This window comes from Pelmatolapia mariae, linkage group LG9 (genome assembly GCF_036321145.2).
Source record: "Pelmatolapia mariae isolate MD_Pm_ZW linkage group LG9, Pm_UMD_F_2, whole genome shotgun sequence".
NCBI classification, from domain to species: domain Eukaryota; kingdom Metazoa; phylum Chordata; class Actinopteri; order Cichliformes; family Cichlidae; genus Pelmatolapia; species Pelmatolapia mariae.
The window spans coordinates 30,183,062-30,201,222 of NC_086235.1; the positions used below are offsets into that span (position 1 = coordinate 30,183,062).

Sequence of the window (18,161 nt, forward strand, 5' to 3'; positions counted from 1 at the left end):
GCAGAGCCACAACATGTTGGGGAGATTACATTCCTCAGCTGGCTTAGGAAAGCCTTGGTCTCCCCAGAAGAGCTGGAGGAGGTGGCTGGGGAAAAGGATGTCTGACTGTTGCTCTTCCTACCTGGACCTGGATAAGTGTCAGAAAGTGCATAGATGGATGGAAGATATAAAACTGAGTGAAAAAGGTAGCTTTCCTCACTCTGAAAAGTGTAGACAATGCCGGTTACAAAGGCTGGTTACAGAAAAGGTGATGGGACAACTTCATTTGGCTTCCCCAGTAAACACTTTCCTGATGAGTTTATGCTCCCAATCCCTAGTGAGCGTAGAGTATGCAAATCTACCAACAGACGAGCATACAATATTATCAGATAGTCAATTCTGATGTGTCTCATAGATGGTAACTACATACAAGGGCCTTATATTGACTATAACAAACAGTGTGTGGTTTTCCTGGAGCTTAATATTGTCCTCTGGCATTTATACAGTTCGTGTAGGAAATGCCTGTTTTTGCTTCTACAGTTCTTAGTCACCCAGTGTAGCAACTCAGCAGCAGCACAAGGGCAATCAGCTGCTACCTAGAAGTGATAGCATATCATTGAGAGCATCTCTGCTGTACTCACAGGTTTCTGGTGGAGGACTTGGTGTGCGTGTGCTGGCCGTGGCAATTGATGTCAGGTTCTGTGTACTGATTTGGAAGTTGACCAGAGTGCCTGTTAAAAAAAGAAAAGTTGAGGTTTAATGCATCACTGCTTTGTTTATCAGTTGCAGCAGGAACATTCCCCCTCTTTAATATCTGTTTCTTGTTATAACAGAGATGTAAAAAACTGCAGGAATCCAGAGGAAGCAGCACCATCCTGTCACTACTTTTGCTTTTGACACTTCAAAAACACACACATGAGTCTGGAAATAAGGGGTTACCTGGTAAGGAATACGCAGTATTGGGGTGCTGTGCCCAATTCTGGATCCCTCCACAGCACTGAAGAGAAGTGCTTAATGGATACTGGAGTGTTTGTGTCCTAGTCATAGCCATAGATGGCAGGTTCTCTACCTTATTAGGCATTATCGTGGCAGGAACTCTTTGAAAAAGCCCATCTGGGATGGTAAAAAGGCCCATTACATATTAGCAGTTTGAGATGTCACAGGTTCAAATTATCTGCTCTAATTGTACTGAACTCATGTGATGGTAATGTTGTTTAGCTGGAGTGTGGTAGTGATTTGTAAACTGTGTAATCACGGCATGCTTACTGTTCTGTTTGCAGCTCTTTTGCTGGTCAACAGGCAGCTGATATTTCTCATCTGTCTTCATTTGATTCATTCTGAGAGGCACTGGTTCAATCGTAAATCACGTGTTTGTGCTAGTTCCTGGGGTAAACAGAAGAAGGTAACGTTACTCACATTAAGAAAATGAAATGAGAGTTGCATCTATGAGGAAACCATTGCCACATTGGCACCTCTTAGATGTACTTAGATTCTAGAGATATTGCACTTTAGTAAAATATGACTGTGACTGTTTAGTCAAGCCCCCAGAAGAGATGACTCAACCAGTTCCTGGAGTTTATGAACCACTTCTCTATTTAGCCTCAGTGTTCAGCTTTGCATTATGCAAATCGGGGGTTTGAAGTATAGCGTGTGGTTTGCAGTAAGATATACAGTACTGTGAAAATCAGGTCTTGAGCCACACCTCATTTCTTTGTATTTTTCTTGGAAAATAGGGAATGGCTGCAGTGATTTACTGAAACGTGTCTAAACATGCATGGAAATACGGTATATAAGCAAAATTGAAAAAGAAAAAAAGTTATTTTCATGAACAGGCTTCTTAAAGGATATTCAAAGCTTGTCTTTTTATTTTTCTCTCTTTTTGTTCCCTTCCCTGTCAAGATGCTTCTTCCATAATGTCCAGGTCCAGCCTTTGGGGAGGCCAATCCATGACTGTTAGTGTTGCATTGTGTTTTTCTATCCAGGTATGCTTTTACTGTCACAGTCCAGTTATTATGTAATTTGGCAAACCTTTCTTATCTTAAGAATGGCTTTTTGACAGTCACCCTTCCACTTCTTCTTCTGTTCTCTATCTTGCAGTATCATTTTTTTAAAGACTGCAAGCACCATGCTGAGCTATGCTAAGCAATGCTAAATTTTCAGCTAATAGCTCTTTAGCACTTTTCCAAAAGTGCTATTTTATTCCTGTCAAACTGTGTTATATCTGTATTTTGGATTTTTTTTTTCATAAATGGGACCAATTTACATGTTATTATACGTGTTATAAATTACTGGAGTGCAAATAAAAAAGTGTCTAAATGTCTAGTTTCAAATTGGGTATTTTTTGCTGTTTTCACCTCTTCATCATTCTCATCATTCATAGGTTAAAAAAATCCTCTGAAAATTATCAGGTTAATTATCAGACTAAATTGAAAATGAATTCAAAAAACAACCAAAGAAACACTTTGAAAGACCCTTTTAAGCTTATTGGAAGTAAAATATAAAGAAAAGAGGGGTACCTAAAGACTTTTGCACTGCCCTGTAAGTAACATATGCCTCAGATTTTGGTTAACAAAAATGGAACAAAAAGTGGACGACAGACACTGGCTCAGTTGAGATTTTGTTTCACATCAATAACCTTTTGCTGCGATTAGCTGCCACATATTTGGTAACCAATGTAAAAAGATGTTAAATGGTCATGTAAAAAACAATATCATGTTGGTCAAGCGTCCTGGCAACTAACTGATATTTTAGCACGTGTAAAGCATTTAGCTAGAACTAGAACTTGTTAGTAAACAAATATATTGTGCCGACATTGTACGGCCTGTATGTACACAATGCTGTATTTGTGTGAATGAGTCTTAAAAGAAAAACTTACCTTAGTAGATGATGATGATTAACTGATGCAGTTATTTATTTATTTATTTTTTTTGGCGTGTGTGTGTGTATCAGTGAGCCCGTTAGGCAGTGTGTTTTTTCTCTTGCCCATTCTGATTGGTTGATTTGCTCAGTACAAACTGGAATTGTTATTATTCGAATACTGAGCTGTTAGTATGGTAAAAATATCAAATGCAAGAGAACGCCATTTTCAAACAGTTTACAAGTTTTATTTGATTAATTTTCTTCCACAATTATCAGGTTTGTGTCGGCTTTTACTGTGAAATTGGAGCTTGGCTCTTGAGCTGCCTGGTAAAGTTGCCGCATATTTGTGAAACCTAAGGTAAAAAAACAAACAAACCCCAAAAAACCCAAACACGTTTTCTAATACCAAAACATTTCCCATCATAACCCAGAGAATATGAAGAATATGACATTTTTGATGGTCAATCCCTAAGCAGTCGCCGTAGTTTGGGTGATACCATTTTAAATGGGTGTTCTCGTGATGTTGATTTAAGGGGTTTATTTTTATTACAAAGAGATTTGGAATAAATTATTTAAAATATTAAACTATTATTCAATACAAGTAACCACAGGGAATGGCAACAGTATATTTTATGACTATTACCCATCTTGATAATACATCGGCATCTAACAAAATGGTATAATCCAAGAGGTAGGGAAGACCTGTAAGTGAGACAAATCAAGCCTGTGACAGCGGAGAAATCGGAGTTTTATAACAAGTAATTACTGTACAGAGGTAAGTACTATCCAGGAGTCCTCGCTCGACCTTAGTGAACTGTTTTGTTTAACAGCAGCACCGTGTTCTGCCGAGCTGTCAGTGTAAATGTGGGAAAATTGTGAAGAAGATGACAGTTTTGCTAGCGATAGCTGAGCTACTGTTAGCTTGCTGCTAGCCGACTGCTAGCTGATTCACCAAAACTGTGCGGACTTGAGCAGGAAGAAGTTAGCTTGCTAGAAGCTAGTTGGCCTTTTAGCTCGCCATCCTATTTTGGGATTGGCATTCCGCTAGCTAGTAACCTTAACTTAGCTACGTTAATCGCGACTACGAGAGGAATGTTTATTAATAACGCTTCGTTTTGTATGTCGGGCATCTGTAAATGTGAAGTGGCTGATGATGTAGCAGTGTTTTCTGTGACGTGAAATTAAGTGATATGAATGACAAGAAATAACACTGGGCCCAGTTTTCACCTTCTGGTCATGTAATCTGTGATGGTACCGGCGCACACCCTGGAAGCTGGTACTAATATTGCTAGGTAACGTGCTTAAGGATGTCTGCTACGTGATGCTGACACCAGTGCGTTCAAGTTTGACCGTTAATAATGACACAGTGAACTGTTGATCTCATCTGTTGCTGCCAAACTGATGTGAGCAGGCTGATGGTGTTACATTCATTTCTGTTTGTCTACATATAAATTTTGCCCTAAGAGTAATGCTGTTTTCGTATTTGTATTATGATGTGAAAGTAAAAATAAACAGTCGAGAGAATACACCTTGCCATGATTTCTTTTGTGTTGCCATTGCTACTGAGGCTGAGTTGACTGTTCCTGTCATATATAAAGCAAACTACACAGTTGCATCATTAATGAAGAAACGAAAGCCAGGAACTAAGCCCTTTATTTCTTCCTTTTTAAAATCTCTTTGCACACTCCTCTTTTCGTGTGCTTTTTTTGTCGTTCTCTTAGGCTAAAAGAGAAACTGTACAATGTCCTTAAAGCCACGGATGGTAAATTTTGACGAGACATGGAACAAGTTACTGACAACGATCAAGGCTGTGGTGATGCTCGACTATGTGGAAAGAGCCACATGGAATGATAGGTTCTCGTATCCTTTACCAGCTCGCTTCATGTTTAACCAATTTAACCTTTTTTTAAGTTTCAGCACTGGGTTTGAGTGTAAATACAGATTTGCCAAAGCATTGTTGTCATTGTAAAATACATTTGTGTTTATTCATTTTTAATAGCAAATGTGTGTATATTTACATCCCTCACATTCTTCCTGAACATTGTCACCAGTGACATCTATGCCCTGTGTGTTGCATACCCAGAGCCTTTAGGTGAAAAGTTATACACAGAGACCAAAATCTTTCTTGAGAACCATGTTCGTCAGTTGTACAAGGTAAGCAAAAGTTCTTCTGTGCTTTTTCTTTGCTTATCACATCGCATTTCCTCTAAAGCTGCCACGCTTATGTGTGTATTTCAGAAAGTTCTGGAATCAGAGGAGAAGGTTTTAGTGATGTACCACAGATACTGGGATGAGTACAGTAAAGGAGCCGACTACATGGACTGCTTGTACAGGTAACATTTCTGCTTTTTTTGTGTGTCTGTAATTTCAGTTTCAATTTGATATTAGTGAGTCACAGAGTTGATTTACACCATTTACTCCAGCCTTTTTTTCTTTTTTATCTATAAACAAAATGATTGGACAGCCTGTGTTGTTTGAGGTTGCCAGATTCAAACCATAAACATGTCTGTAGCCGGTGTTTCACATTCACTTTTAACTGAAGGCATGAGTTCACCCAGGCTTCTGTGTTTGTCAAATCCACTTGTTTGTTTAGCGTTCCTTAATGCAAAGTGTACTAATTCTGTTCCTGTACAAGGCTCAGTATTCCTGCCTTTAGTTTGTCCCTTAAAATATTACTTTGAATGTCGTTGTGTGAGGTGCCAAGAGGCTTTCGGTGTGTCTTTATTCACTCTAAATCAATACTCCCTTGTAGAGCTCTTAGATCTATTTTTATGCGTGCTACCCACCAGACTCCCTGTGCATACATATGCTTTTGTAATTTATGTCGGTCCAAGCAAGAGAGAAGAAAGTAAGGCGCTTGGCTTTAGTAGTGAATTTCTTCAGTTTTTAGCATTGAAGAGAGATGCTTATTATTCTTAACACATCCATTTGTGAAATACATGTGTAGTTGTGTTCAGTTTGGACTGAATCAGAACAGACTTAGTTAACTTGTTAGTTTAGCTTGCTGGATTGAGCAGGCGACTGATGAGCTGTAAGACTGCTGCAGAGTTCTGGGTTCACATCCACCTCGGGCCATTTGCTGTGCGTCTTCTCATCCTCTCTCTCTTTCTCAGCTTTCCTGGCAATTCTCAACTATCCTGTTATAATCAAAGGAACAAAAAATGCCCCAAAATATATATAAAAAAAGAACAACAACAACAATAATGACTATTTTATTTCTACAGTTCTGCTCTCCAGCAGTTAGTGGTACTCAGCACTAGCTGGTATATTGGCAGGTTGACTTACAGTATGAGTGAATGAGAGAAATCAGGCTGAATGTCACAGGCAGGCTGCATAGCTGTGAAATATAATATATAATATAATAGCTGTGCGCTATTTAAGGTGGACTAAATTAGCCATCATGGATTAGAGCTTGAAAGCAGGTGTCAGTTTGTCTGGAAGTTGTCCTGCTGTGCTAACTCAGTTTTTGCTTTGTTTGTCAAATACTAAGGATTCATTCATTTGTACGCAACTCAGGCTACAATCCTCCTTCCTCCCATTCAGCTTCCTGACTGACTTGTGGCTTCACTAGTGCTGAAACGTTAAGAAAAGTTCAGCACTTCAAGTGCTTGTGGCCAGCTAGTCAAATCATTTTGAGTAATGAAAGAGTCATGTAGCTGCTTGTCCAGCTTATCGATTTACATTAAAATTAATAATAAATTAACATTATGGTGAGTAATTTCCCTGAAGCAGCGTATACATATGAACCCTCCCTAATAGCAAATGCATTCAGAATTTGATTATCTGTCATATAAATTAGTTGTACTACAAACTGAGACGTCCTTGTAGCAGTGTTTGGTACTACTTGGTAAATAAATAAATAAAACTTTTCCACTGATGTAAGTGTTAACTCTGGACAATTACTGACTCATTTACTGTTATCTTGTTCTTCTCATAGACATTACAGAACACAAGGGCAAACTCATTTTTGCTCAGTACTCAAATGTATCTGTTATAAATTGCTACCAGTAAGAGTAGATGATACAGTTGGGTAATGAAAATGTTAATAGGCATATTAAAAAGACCAACGCTTTGTTAATATTTTAACATTCCCCAAAACAATTTTGAACAAATTGTGGAAAAATTCAAAAACTTTTGACTACACAAAATACTATTGCTGCTTTGATTGTAGTTTAATTACTTAATCTACAGTTTTTCAGTTATTTTCTTCAGGGTTTTTTTGTGTTTTTCAGTCAGAGCAAATTGGCTGAACAAGTAAATGAAACTCAGCTTCAGTGTCTGAAATGTAAAGGGCAGTGAGTGAGAGTGAATGAAAACGGGATGCATTTGTCAGCAGCATTTTAGTGTTTCTTCAGAAAACATGAGACCTGTGTTTATTCCTCCTTCCAATCTTTGCGATGCTTTGAACATCTTGAATATCTCCCCACATTGTTCAGGTACCTCAACACTCAGTTCATCAAGAAGAACAAACTAACAGAAGCTGACCTGCAGTACGGCTATGGGGGAGTTGACATGAATGAGCCGCTTATGGAGATCGGAGAGGTACTAAGCATTGGCATAAAAAGCTTTGCTGCACATCCATTTTTCAATGGGCGCTGGGATTATATTAGATGGAGATAAGGGGAGTGCTTATAATGGACAGATTGGCAGGATTCAGTATCAGTGTTCTGTTGCATAGGCCTACATTTCTCCTTTCACTACCCTTCTAGATGTAGGATTTGTCTGTGCTGAAGCAGAACTAATATGCTGTCTTTTTGTTTTTCTTTGCAGTTGGCATTAGATATGTGGAGGAAGCTAATGATCGAGCCTCTTCAGGCTGTCCTCATCCGGATGTTGCTAAATGAAATCAAAAAGTATGTTTATTCTAATTTCTTTTCTAAAAATTTATTTTATTTTATTTTTTTTGCCAAAAAACAGTCTGTTGTAAATATTTTTGCTGTCATCTATTCCATCATTTGGCCTTGAGTTCAGTTACTGTAGTGGCTGTCTTCCAGTTCCTATATAGAGTAACTGTCTTTTGGGGAAGTTTGTAAAATGTGTCAGCACAATATGCCTGAGAAGATTTTAGTGTGGATCTTTAATGACAGTCTTTTATTGAAGCATTGTAAAGCATACATGTTTACTGACTTATAAAACCAATAAGAACTGAGTGCACTAGTTTGATTTTATTTAGGATTTTCTCCAAAAATATACCTGCAGGCTGAAATACACACACCTGCACTAATATTAGGTAAATGTCCCTCAGCAAGTTGCACCTCAGCCAGATGCTTTTGGTAGCCGTCAGCAACATTACCAAGCTTCTGACGTGATTCTGGCTGGATTCTGATCACTCTTTTTGGCAGAATTCAGAGAGTTCATTTCAGTTTGTTTGTTTCCTGACACAGTCCCGGCTTTTTATTTCATATCAGTTCAGTTATATTCCTCTGGTGCCTCAGTGCCCTTTATGTTGTAAGGTAAAGATCTACAATAATACAGTGAAAACCCTCAACAGTGGGAAATGGAGAAACTCCCTTTTAACTGGAAGAAACCTAAGACAGAACCAGGCTCAGGGAGGGGCAGCCATCTGCCATGACTAGTTGGGGGTAAAGGGAGGGAGATGGGACAAAAGACAGGCAGAGTGGTGCATAAACACTTGGAAAATGAAAAGAGTTGAGTGAAGAAGAAATGCAGTGCATCATGGGAAGCCTCAAGCATCTAAGGGAGGGTTCAGGGTCACCTTATCCAGCCCTAACTGTAAGCATTATCAAAACGGAAAGTTTTAAGTTTAATTTTAAAAGCAAAGAGAGTGTCTGTCTCCCGAATTCAAACTGGGAGCTGGTTCCACAGAAGAGGGAAGACTCTGCCTCCCATTCTACTTTTAAATACCCGAGGAACCAAAAATAAGCCAGCAGTCTGAGAAAGAAAGAAGGAAAAACTGCACGTTCTAGTCAATTGTACTCAATCGCTAACTAGAAAGCACGGCACCATTAAATGAAAGATTTAAGTGAATGTGTGGATATATTCCACCATGTGTGAATTAGAGAAAGTCCCAAATTAATCCAAACTTGTGCACCTCTTAGTTTTGAAAGTCATTAAAGATGTATACTGTGCAGTCATTCCATCCTGGAAAATGAACTCTTCGAAGAAATCATTAAAAGCCCCAAATTGCTATGACATTCATGCTCATGGTGAGTGTAGGTAAACGTCTGGCCACAGCTGCATGAGTCAGTTGCTTTCACATAGTTTTGTTAGTGTTGTAATACTTGTTCTGTGTTTCATAAGTCTTTCCCCTTAAAAATACCCTCCATGTTTTAACGATTAAACAGATGACTAAAACTAACATGGACACTAAACATTTCAATATAGTATAAACTAAACTGAAATGAGCAACTCTACCTCACTAACTGAAAGTAAACTAAGAAAAGAAAAAAACTCAAGTACTGGATTGGCATCCTTAGTCTGGATCCATGATCTTTATGAACTATTTACCATATGCTAAGGAAAAAAAATGAGATCCCACCCTGCTAATAATTTCAGCTCAAGGCAATTTAGTTAAACATTTGAAAAAACCTTCCCCTTCTCTCACAGTGATCGTTGCGGTGAGAATCCCAACCAGAAGGTAATCCATGGGGTCATCAACTCCTTTGTTCATGTTGAACAGTACAAGAAGAAGTTTCCACTAAAGGTGAGGCAACAAATAACAGCTCAGCCATCCAATTCCCACAGTTTTGTTTTGGGATTTTTTTGTTTGTTTGTTTTTGTGGTTTTTTTAGGATTCATATGTTTTTATGTTTTCTGCGCCATACGAACAATGTAGCCAACTTTCACAGCCATGAATACCACTAGTTTTGTGTTATCCATGGAGTACGAAGCAGCCTTTTATATAGACCAGTGTATACATATTAAATGATAAATCCTGTGCATGCTACGTTCTCTTCCTATGCTGCAGTTTTATCAGGAAATCTTTGAAGGGCCATTTCTGACCAAAACAGGAGAGTATTACAAACAGGAAGCCTCCAATCTACTGCAGGAATCCAACTGTTCACAGTATATGGAGAAGGTAAGCTAAGATGGACAACAGATAATAAAAGTATGTGAACGCTGGATGTGTTCCAGGATGAACATGAGCGAACAAGCTCCTGTAGTTGAGCGTCGCTTTAAACGTCTTGATATTGTTGAGCTTTCTTGTGTTTAAGAAGTCAAAATGAAGCTCAGTTGGTTTGGTTTTAGTCACTCTTGGATTTCTAATGACTATCACTGCATCTTTCTGTGAATGATTGCGTGTATGTGTGTGCACCACCATCCACAGGTTATTCATATCAACTCATCAGTTCCTGTCAGTCTGGTGACATAAGAGTTTTAATCTGAATATTAGCTATATCATTAAATCGCTAAAGCTGATACCAGGATTTCCTGGGCCATGCCAGCTACCATGACACCTTTTCTCTGTCACTCAGTCACTGTGGCAGTAATCACATTTATGCTGTACATTTGTCCCTTGAGCCTGTAAACAGGGTCATCATCAAGGTCAAGCCTTCCCATTTGATCTTTCCCTTAAGATACAGATCAATATATGATATGACTACGAAAGAGCAGCAGCAGACTCTATAGTACTATAGAGTGTCCTTGTGCTTCCTTATCTGACCCAGTTTACGGCTATGTGTAGGAAAAAGTGTTGTTTGTCCTTCTCTGTTATCGGCTACGCGTTTCCTGAAAGAGCTTTATAACGTCTTTTAAGAACTGGCGCAGTGTTTCAGATTAAGATGTTTGTTTTGCCATTAAGTGTATAGGTGTATGTTTATTTTTTCCTGTAAAATATAACAGTGTACAGTTATAAAATCCATCTCCTTTTTTAAAGTGCTGATAATCATGGACCTACAAATGGTTTCTTCTGTATTTGATTTGAAACTAAGCTACCTGCCCTTTTGATCACATCTTTCTTTTCTGGCAGGTGTTAGCACGGTTGAAAGATGAAGAAGTGAGATGTCGGAAGTACCTGCACCCCAGCTCCTACGCCAAAGTCATCCACGAATGCCAGCAGAGGATGGTGGCAGATCATCTGCAGTTCCTACACGGGGAGTGCCAGAACATCATTCGGCAGGAGAAGAAAGATGGTTCGTCCGCTTGTGGTTTTTTTGTTTGTTTATTTTGTTTTATGGCTCGAAGACAGTGTTTATCACCAAATTAATTATATACACTCTCACAAAGTACGCACTTGTAATGTGAAAATCTGTGTAATGTGAAACGTTTTGTCATTTTGTCCAGACATGGCCAACATGTACACCCTGTTGCGGGCCGTGTCTAATGGGTTGCCGCATATGATCCAGGAGTTGCAAGTCCATATCCACAATGAGGGTATCCGAGGAACCAGTAACCTCTCTCAGGAAAATGTTAGTATTACACCTGTCTGCCTTCGTATGCCTGTCTCTACTTGTACATACAAGCCACCTAAGCAATTGCCAATGACAGCAAAGAGGGAGTTGATTGACATATAAAAAAATTGGAAAGTGCATCAGAGGAAAACTAGTCTGGAATACCTGGTAGTGGTCAACCATCTCTTCCTCTGTGGATGTACCTTTAGATGTTTCTTTAGGAATTATGCTACCTTAACTAGTGGCAAATTACCAGATCACCAAGGACTGTTGCATTATTTATGAGGTAAAGAATCAAGTATATTAACAAAACTAAAACCCTCAAACTGAAAACTACACATGCTGAAGTTGAAGCGTGTTATGCAAATGAAAGCTGAAGCGCTGTAATTAGCTAAGACATTCCAATGAGAAACTGCATGCTTGAAAAATGCTTTGGTTTAAAGTACAGTAAGCTCGTCGCCTTAAAGTTCAATTAAATTGTATATTTGACTTGTTAGTAACCAGATTGTTACTAATATGTATGATGGCATAAGTCTTTTACAATACTAGGATTTCAAACTCCATACCAGTACCAGTTTGAACATTATGTAAAAGTGAACTTTGGATAAAGTGTGATCTTTGTTATGATAAAACAACGAAGAATTTTAAAGCTGGCTACAAAAACATAAGAAACACATTTTAATAAATTATTGTGAAAGTAGAAAAGTTCAAGTTGGTCATCTGTGTCAACATCTGACTGTAAGGTCTCTGCCACCCAGCGTTCACACTGCTCCACCTCAGTCCACAGCTCTTTACATCCTCAGCTCTGCTCTTTAGCACTAAAACCGTCTGATTTGGCTGCCCTGCTCCGGTTTCTCTCTTTATTTGCTCGGATTAGTTCTCCACACTCTGGACTCTCTGCTCAGTTCAGCTACAGTTGCCCCGCTGCTCTGCACAGCCAGCAACCCGCTTTGTTCTTCATGCGTCTATAATCCTTTCTGTCACAGCTCAATATTCAGTCTTTGACCCCTTCAACCTGCAATAATTATTTATCTTTTATCTAACTGTGGTCTACTAGCTTCTACGTTAATGATAACAAGTGGCTAACGTGACTGTCAAGTAATTAGTAATAGTTAAATGGCTAATTTTAACATGTGAGCTGGCCAGGTTAACATTTGTGCTAACTCTTTAACTAACTGCTAACTAGTTCAGTGTTGTCGAAACAGGAGCTTTATGGACCTCTGGAACTGTCGATCAGTGTTTTTTGAATTTTAACTACTTTAGCAGTTAGTGAGCGGAGGATCTGTGCCTGACTGTAGCAGTGCTGTGTGAAGTTGTGCTGGAAGAGGCTAAGATGGCACTTTTGGTATCAATATTATTGCAAATGATGATAATTTAATAAGTTGACATACATGATCCCACTTTTTCCCTCAAATAACTTAATTACATTTACATTTTTAGCTGTCCATTGTTTTTAGCATTTTTATTTTAAGTTTGTTTTTTCTCTGTCTTTGTCTTTCTCCTGCTACCCCTCCCTAGATGCCAACCCTGTTTGTGGAGTCAGTGCTAGAGGTTCACAGTAAATTTGTTCAGCTCATTAACACAGTTCTAAATGGAGATCAGCACTTCATGAGTGCCCTCGATAAGGTATCAAACTCCTCACGGTCTTATTGAATGTACAAGTATGAGTTTATTTTAATTTCTCTCACAATTCAAGTCATTTGACAGCTAGTGTTTATTTGATGTCTCTTTCTCAGGCTTTGACGTCTGTGGTTAACTTCAGGGAGCCCAAGTCCATCTGCAAAGCCCCTGAACTTGTGAGTACGCACACAGACACACACACACAGAGCATCACGCAGTGTTGTACCCCATGCCTTGACCAGGTCATGTCCCTCCTTGTGTTTCTGTCCAGCTGGCGAAATACTGTGACAATCTACTGAAAAAGTCTGCAAAGGGAATGACAGAAAATGAAGTGGAGGACAAGCTGACTAGCTTCATCACAGTGTTCAAGTACATAGATGACAAGGACATTTTTCAAAAGGTAACAAGAAGGCGTATTAGAAAAGGAAAAAAAACTGTTGTCACATTTTGACATAACAACTCAGCCCTAGAGTTTGGTTTTGAGCTGAAAATAGTGGTGTTCATTTTTAGTATCTTCAATTGTCCCAAAATGTACATTGTTTTTCTCTCTCTTTTTTTTCTACAGTTTTACGCTAGAATGCTAGCAAAGCGGTTAATACATGGTTTATCGTTGTCAATGGATTCAGAAGAAGCCATGATCAACAAACTTAAGGTAAATCCACAGCTGGACTTGTGATGTATGAGACACCTAAGGTTCTCTGTTTTGCTTATCATTTACCTTCTTTACTGCACCTCTGCTCATACTACTTCTTAACCCTGCAGCAAGCTTGTGGCTATGAGTTCACCAGCAAACTCCACAGAATGTACACAGACATGAGCGTGAGTGCTGACCTCAACAACAAGTTCAACAATTTCATCAAGACACAGGAGACAGTGGTGGACCTGGGAATCAGCTTCCAGATCTATGTATTACAGGTCAGTTATCTCCATGTAAACACAAATGCTTCATAATGAAACTTCAGCCTGTGTCCCACATTTTAATCTGTAATGTTGTGGTGTATGCTCTCGCTTGGCAGGCTGGAGCCTGGCCTCTCACACACGTCCCCTCCTCCACATTCGCCATCCCTCAAGAACTAGAGAAGAGCGTGCAGATGGTGAGGAGCGCTGCATAATACTCAAAGAATGATGCTGATCAAAGGAGCACATTGTTGGACTAACCTTGTTTTCACCTTCCCTTTTCAGTTTGAGTTGTTCTATAATCAGCACTTCAGTGGGAGAAAGTTGACCTGGCTGCACTATCTCTGCACAGGTAACACAAATACACAAGAATTATGCAAGATGTGAGTATAACAAGGCACCGTTTTCAGCACAAACAGGAAGCGTAACAGCAACAGGAGTACTTTTATGAAGGACAAAACTATATGTTTTTGTATGTCAGAGATTTGTTTCCCTGGAAGTGGGACATACATTTGTGAAAATGATGCATACATCATTAGGATCGTGCACGGAATCTGTAACTTTACTTTCTTTTTCAATCCATTAAAGTGATTCCGTCAAACATGAGTCACTGTTACATGAAAACATCCCTTTAACCTTTGCAGAACAAGCCGCAGTTGTCACATAGCAGTGATTTGATTGTACATTAGGTGATAAATAATCCTTGAAGCCAGAGTTTAGTGAATTGGCTCCTATATTTTGATAGTTAATATAAAGTAAAGTTACGTCCTGTGTACGCTCATCAGGCACAACATTATGCTCACCTGCCTAATATTGTGTTGGTCCCCTTTTTGATGCAAAAACAGCTTTAACCTATCGAGACATAGAATCTACTAGATCCCTGAAGGTGTGCTGTGGTACCTGCACCAAGATGTTAGCAACAGATCCTTTAAGTCCTGTAAGTTGTGAGGTGGGGCCTCATTGGATCTGACTTGTTTGTCCAGCACATCCCACGAATGCTCGATTGGATTGAGATCTGGGCCAAGCTAACATCTCGAACTCGTTGTTGTGCTCCACAAACCATTCTTGAACCGATAATTTATGCGACAGTAGCTCATCTATTGGATCGGACCACACAACCAGCCTTGGCTCACCACTTGCATCAATGAGCCTTGGCCACCTTTGATTCTCTCTCTGGTTCACTATTGTTTCTTCCTTGGACCACTTGTAAAACATCAACTCTGAGGACAAAATGTTCACTTGTTTCCTAATATATCCCACCCACTAACAGGTGCCATGATGAAGAGAAAATCAGTGTTACTCACCTCACCTATTAGTGTTCATAATGTTATGCCTGATCGCTGTATAGTCACAGGAACACACCCATATAGACATCAGTAAACAGATTTATCAGTTATTCAACAAGAGTTCACTTCAGACAGGTTCCATATGCTCTCAGACCATGACCCATTCTGGGTCAAGATGATGGATAATCATTTTAAAGTTATCACTCTCCACTTGAGAGACGTTTGTGGTATGTAATAATCTCTGAAGAACATATCAAACTTTACACATCAAACTTTAGCTCCTCTTAGCATTTTGAGATTAAAGTTGAATCCCGTATGTCTGGTTCTGCGCTTGCTGTAAGGTCGACGGACCTGTGTTTGTGCTGAGAACGTGTTTAGGTTTTGTCCAGTGTGCAGTTAAAAAGCCTGTTTAACACATGTAGACTTTATTTTCATAATTTGTGGTACCATGAGATCAGTTTGAGCAGACTAAGATGGGACCTCCAAATGGGTGTCTCATGCCAGAAGTTGCATGATTATGATTTGGAGAAATCTTCAAAACAAACTTCTAGTGAGATAAGCAGTTGAGGATGCAGGACAAGCATGCACAGAGGTGAATGAAGGTAGTAACGAGCAGCGAGCTGGACTCATGCTAACTGACAAATGCAAATGTAATTTGTTTCCTGCACAGGTGAAGTAAAGATGAACTATCTATCCAAGCCCTACGTTGCCATGGTGACCACCTACCAGATGGCTGTGCTGCTGGCCTTCAACAACAGCCAAACAGTGACCTATAAGGAGCTGCAGGATGGCACGCAGATGAATGAGAAGGAGCTACAGAAAACAATAAAGTCCCTGCTGGACGTCAAAATGCTCAACCACGACTCACAAAAGGTGTCAGCTTTCATGTGGGATCATGTGGATCCAAAAGCTCAGCTAATATTCCATTAAGCACCAAGAGTGTTTTAAATCCAGAATCCTTTCCCTCTTCTCACAGGAGGAGATTGAAACAGAGTCGACGTTTTCACTAAATATGGGTTTCACTAGTAAAAGGACAAAGTTCAAGATCACAACATCAATGCAGAAAGACACACCACAGGTCAGGCAAATAGATTTTGATCTGTCTCTGTGCTTTGTTATATGATAACTGAGCAGTGTATATATATGTGCGTTTGACATTTAAAAACGTGCCCCCTAATGTGTCTCATGTTTAGGAGATGGAGCAGACGAGGAGCGCTGTCGACGAGGACCGCAAAATGTATTTACAAGCTGCTATAGTGAGAATCATGAAAGCCCGCAAGGTGCTCCGGCACAATGCCCTCATCCAGGAGGTGAGCAGAAGCTTTTGTCTCAAATAGGTTGATAGAAAGAAAAGTACGTGCCAACAAGTCTTTGAGGTCGATGTCAGAAGGATTTACTTGGATTGAATGAATTGATGCTTGCAATGAAGGGCTGTTGGAAGCCCGAGGAGTAAATTTAGCATGAGCATAAGTGTTTTTAAATGGTTACGTGTTTTGAGATGGTCTATATTTCTACTTACATATGAAACTTCATGTGTCCAGGTCATTAATCAGTCCAAAGCCAGGTTCAACCCCAGTATCAGCATGATCAAGAAGTGCATCGAGGTGCTCATCGACAAGCAGTACATCGAGCGAAGCCAGACCTCGGCAGATGAGTACAGCTACGTCGCATAAGCAGAAGAGTCGAGCCACAGAAACACCCGCCCCTGTGACTGACTGACTGATAACAGGTTTAAAACACGAAACGGACTCCTTCATTCATTTTAGGTTTTGGACTGTCTGCTCCGATCCCCGTGCAGCAAAATAAAGCGAAACCGGTGCCTCCATCTTTGAAAAGAAGAAAAGTCATCGTGTCACGTCATCATCACTCATAAGGCTCTCCTCCCGAACCCTGCCCACTTTCTGATTTTTAAGCTGTTTACAACATCACCAGTGCCACGCACGTGTGCGTCAAAGAGAATGCCTGTAGCTGTTTGAGAGCGGAGAGCTGATAAACTACAACAGAAAATAAAGGAAAAAAGAAAAAATTGGAGACACTTTTAAAAGAAAATGCTTTCTTTTCTCACATTTGCCGTTGTTGTGTGTTTATTTTTTTTCTTTGTTAAATGTATTAAAGTTAGGAAAACATTGTAATAAAATGGTATACTGATTATTGTATCTACTTTCAAATATAAAGACAAACATGATCCTGCTGCTTGTCAAATAAATGAATAAAAAACACAGATGGGTTTATGTAAAGATTTGTGTAGCGTTTCCATTTCAGTGAGGTGGACAGATATAATCATTACAGGTAATGTTTTCTTGTTGTAGTTGTGTACTATTTAAACACACTGTTCGGATCAGCTGCCAGAAATATGCAGATCATCAATATATCACAAAAACACTGGAAAGGAAGCCTGCCATGTTTCTTATCTGTGTGTCAAGCAGCTGCGAGTAGTGATTTGACATTAATATGATGAACTGATAAGGGTTGAAAGGTGGCAATCAGATGAAAAGTGAGGATAGGAGCTGGAAACAGAGGTTTCCCATATGAGACAGGTGACTTGTACAGACAGGAACAGACCTTGTCTATGTTTACAATAGCAAAAGATTCTTAATCTCAAGAGTTTCACTTCCTAACTAAATAAAGGTAAAAAGAAAAGAACACAAGCAAGTTATCACTTGCAGCATTAACAATAGCTCTTTCTAACCGAAATGTCCCAGAAAACCACGTGTTGGCATGTAAAATGCTAGGAACCTGAAACGGATTCTTTTCATTAATCGTGGAATATATAATGCAGTAATAGATCAATGAAAAATGTACCGACGACGTTTCCTTGTGATGTGTTTTTATTTAAAGTGGGCATAAATTTATGTTGAAGATACAGGTACAGGTGTACCTGTATCTACACATGAATGAATGACTTATATACGAAAAATATACGTTGATAAAAGAATTCACCGGTCTTGTTGATCGAAATCATTTCAATGTAACTCGCGCATGCGCGTTCATCACGCCCATCGTTTTTTTAACGACTACCGCACGCGAGGTGCGGTCGCTGTGGTAACAGCTGTCCATGGTGCTGACGCAGGCTTTAATGACAGAAATTGGAATTTGTCAGTAAAGCAGCAGGGGTGTCCGTAGAGGCGCCTGTAATGCGCCTGTTATTCAGCTGCCCCGCGTGTTCTGC

General features: G+C 39.5%; 1 protein-coding gene across 1 annotated transcript; it reads left to right on the top strand.

Moving 5' to 3' along the window:
- Window positions 1-3,529: 3,529 nt before the first annotated feature.
- On the top strand, window positions 3,530-17,209 carry cul2 (cullin 2). The gene is made up of 21 exons (XM_063483320.1): window positions 3,530-3,613; window positions 4,560-4,698; window positions 4,890-4,992; window positions 5,077-5,171; window positions 7,275-7,380; window positions 7,609-7,691; window positions 9,406-9,502; window positions 9,767-9,877; window positions 10,769-10,931; window positions 11,083-11,207; window positions 12,708-12,815; window positions 12,926-12,985; window positions 13,081-13,209; window positions 13,375-13,461; window positions 13,572-13,724; window positions 13,826-13,903; window positions 13,992-14,058; window positions 15,663-15,865; window positions 15,969-16,070; window positions 16,186-16,302; window positions 16,534-17,209. Exons 2-21 carry the CDS (start codon window positions 4,580-4,582, stop codon window positions 16,663-16,665), a joined length of 2,238 nt encoding a protein of 745 aa, XP_063339390.1. The 5' UTR covers window positions 3,530-3,613; window positions 4,560-4,579; the 3' UTR covers window positions 16,666-17,209.
- The last annotated feature ends 952 nt before the right edge of the window (window positions 17,210-18,161 follow it).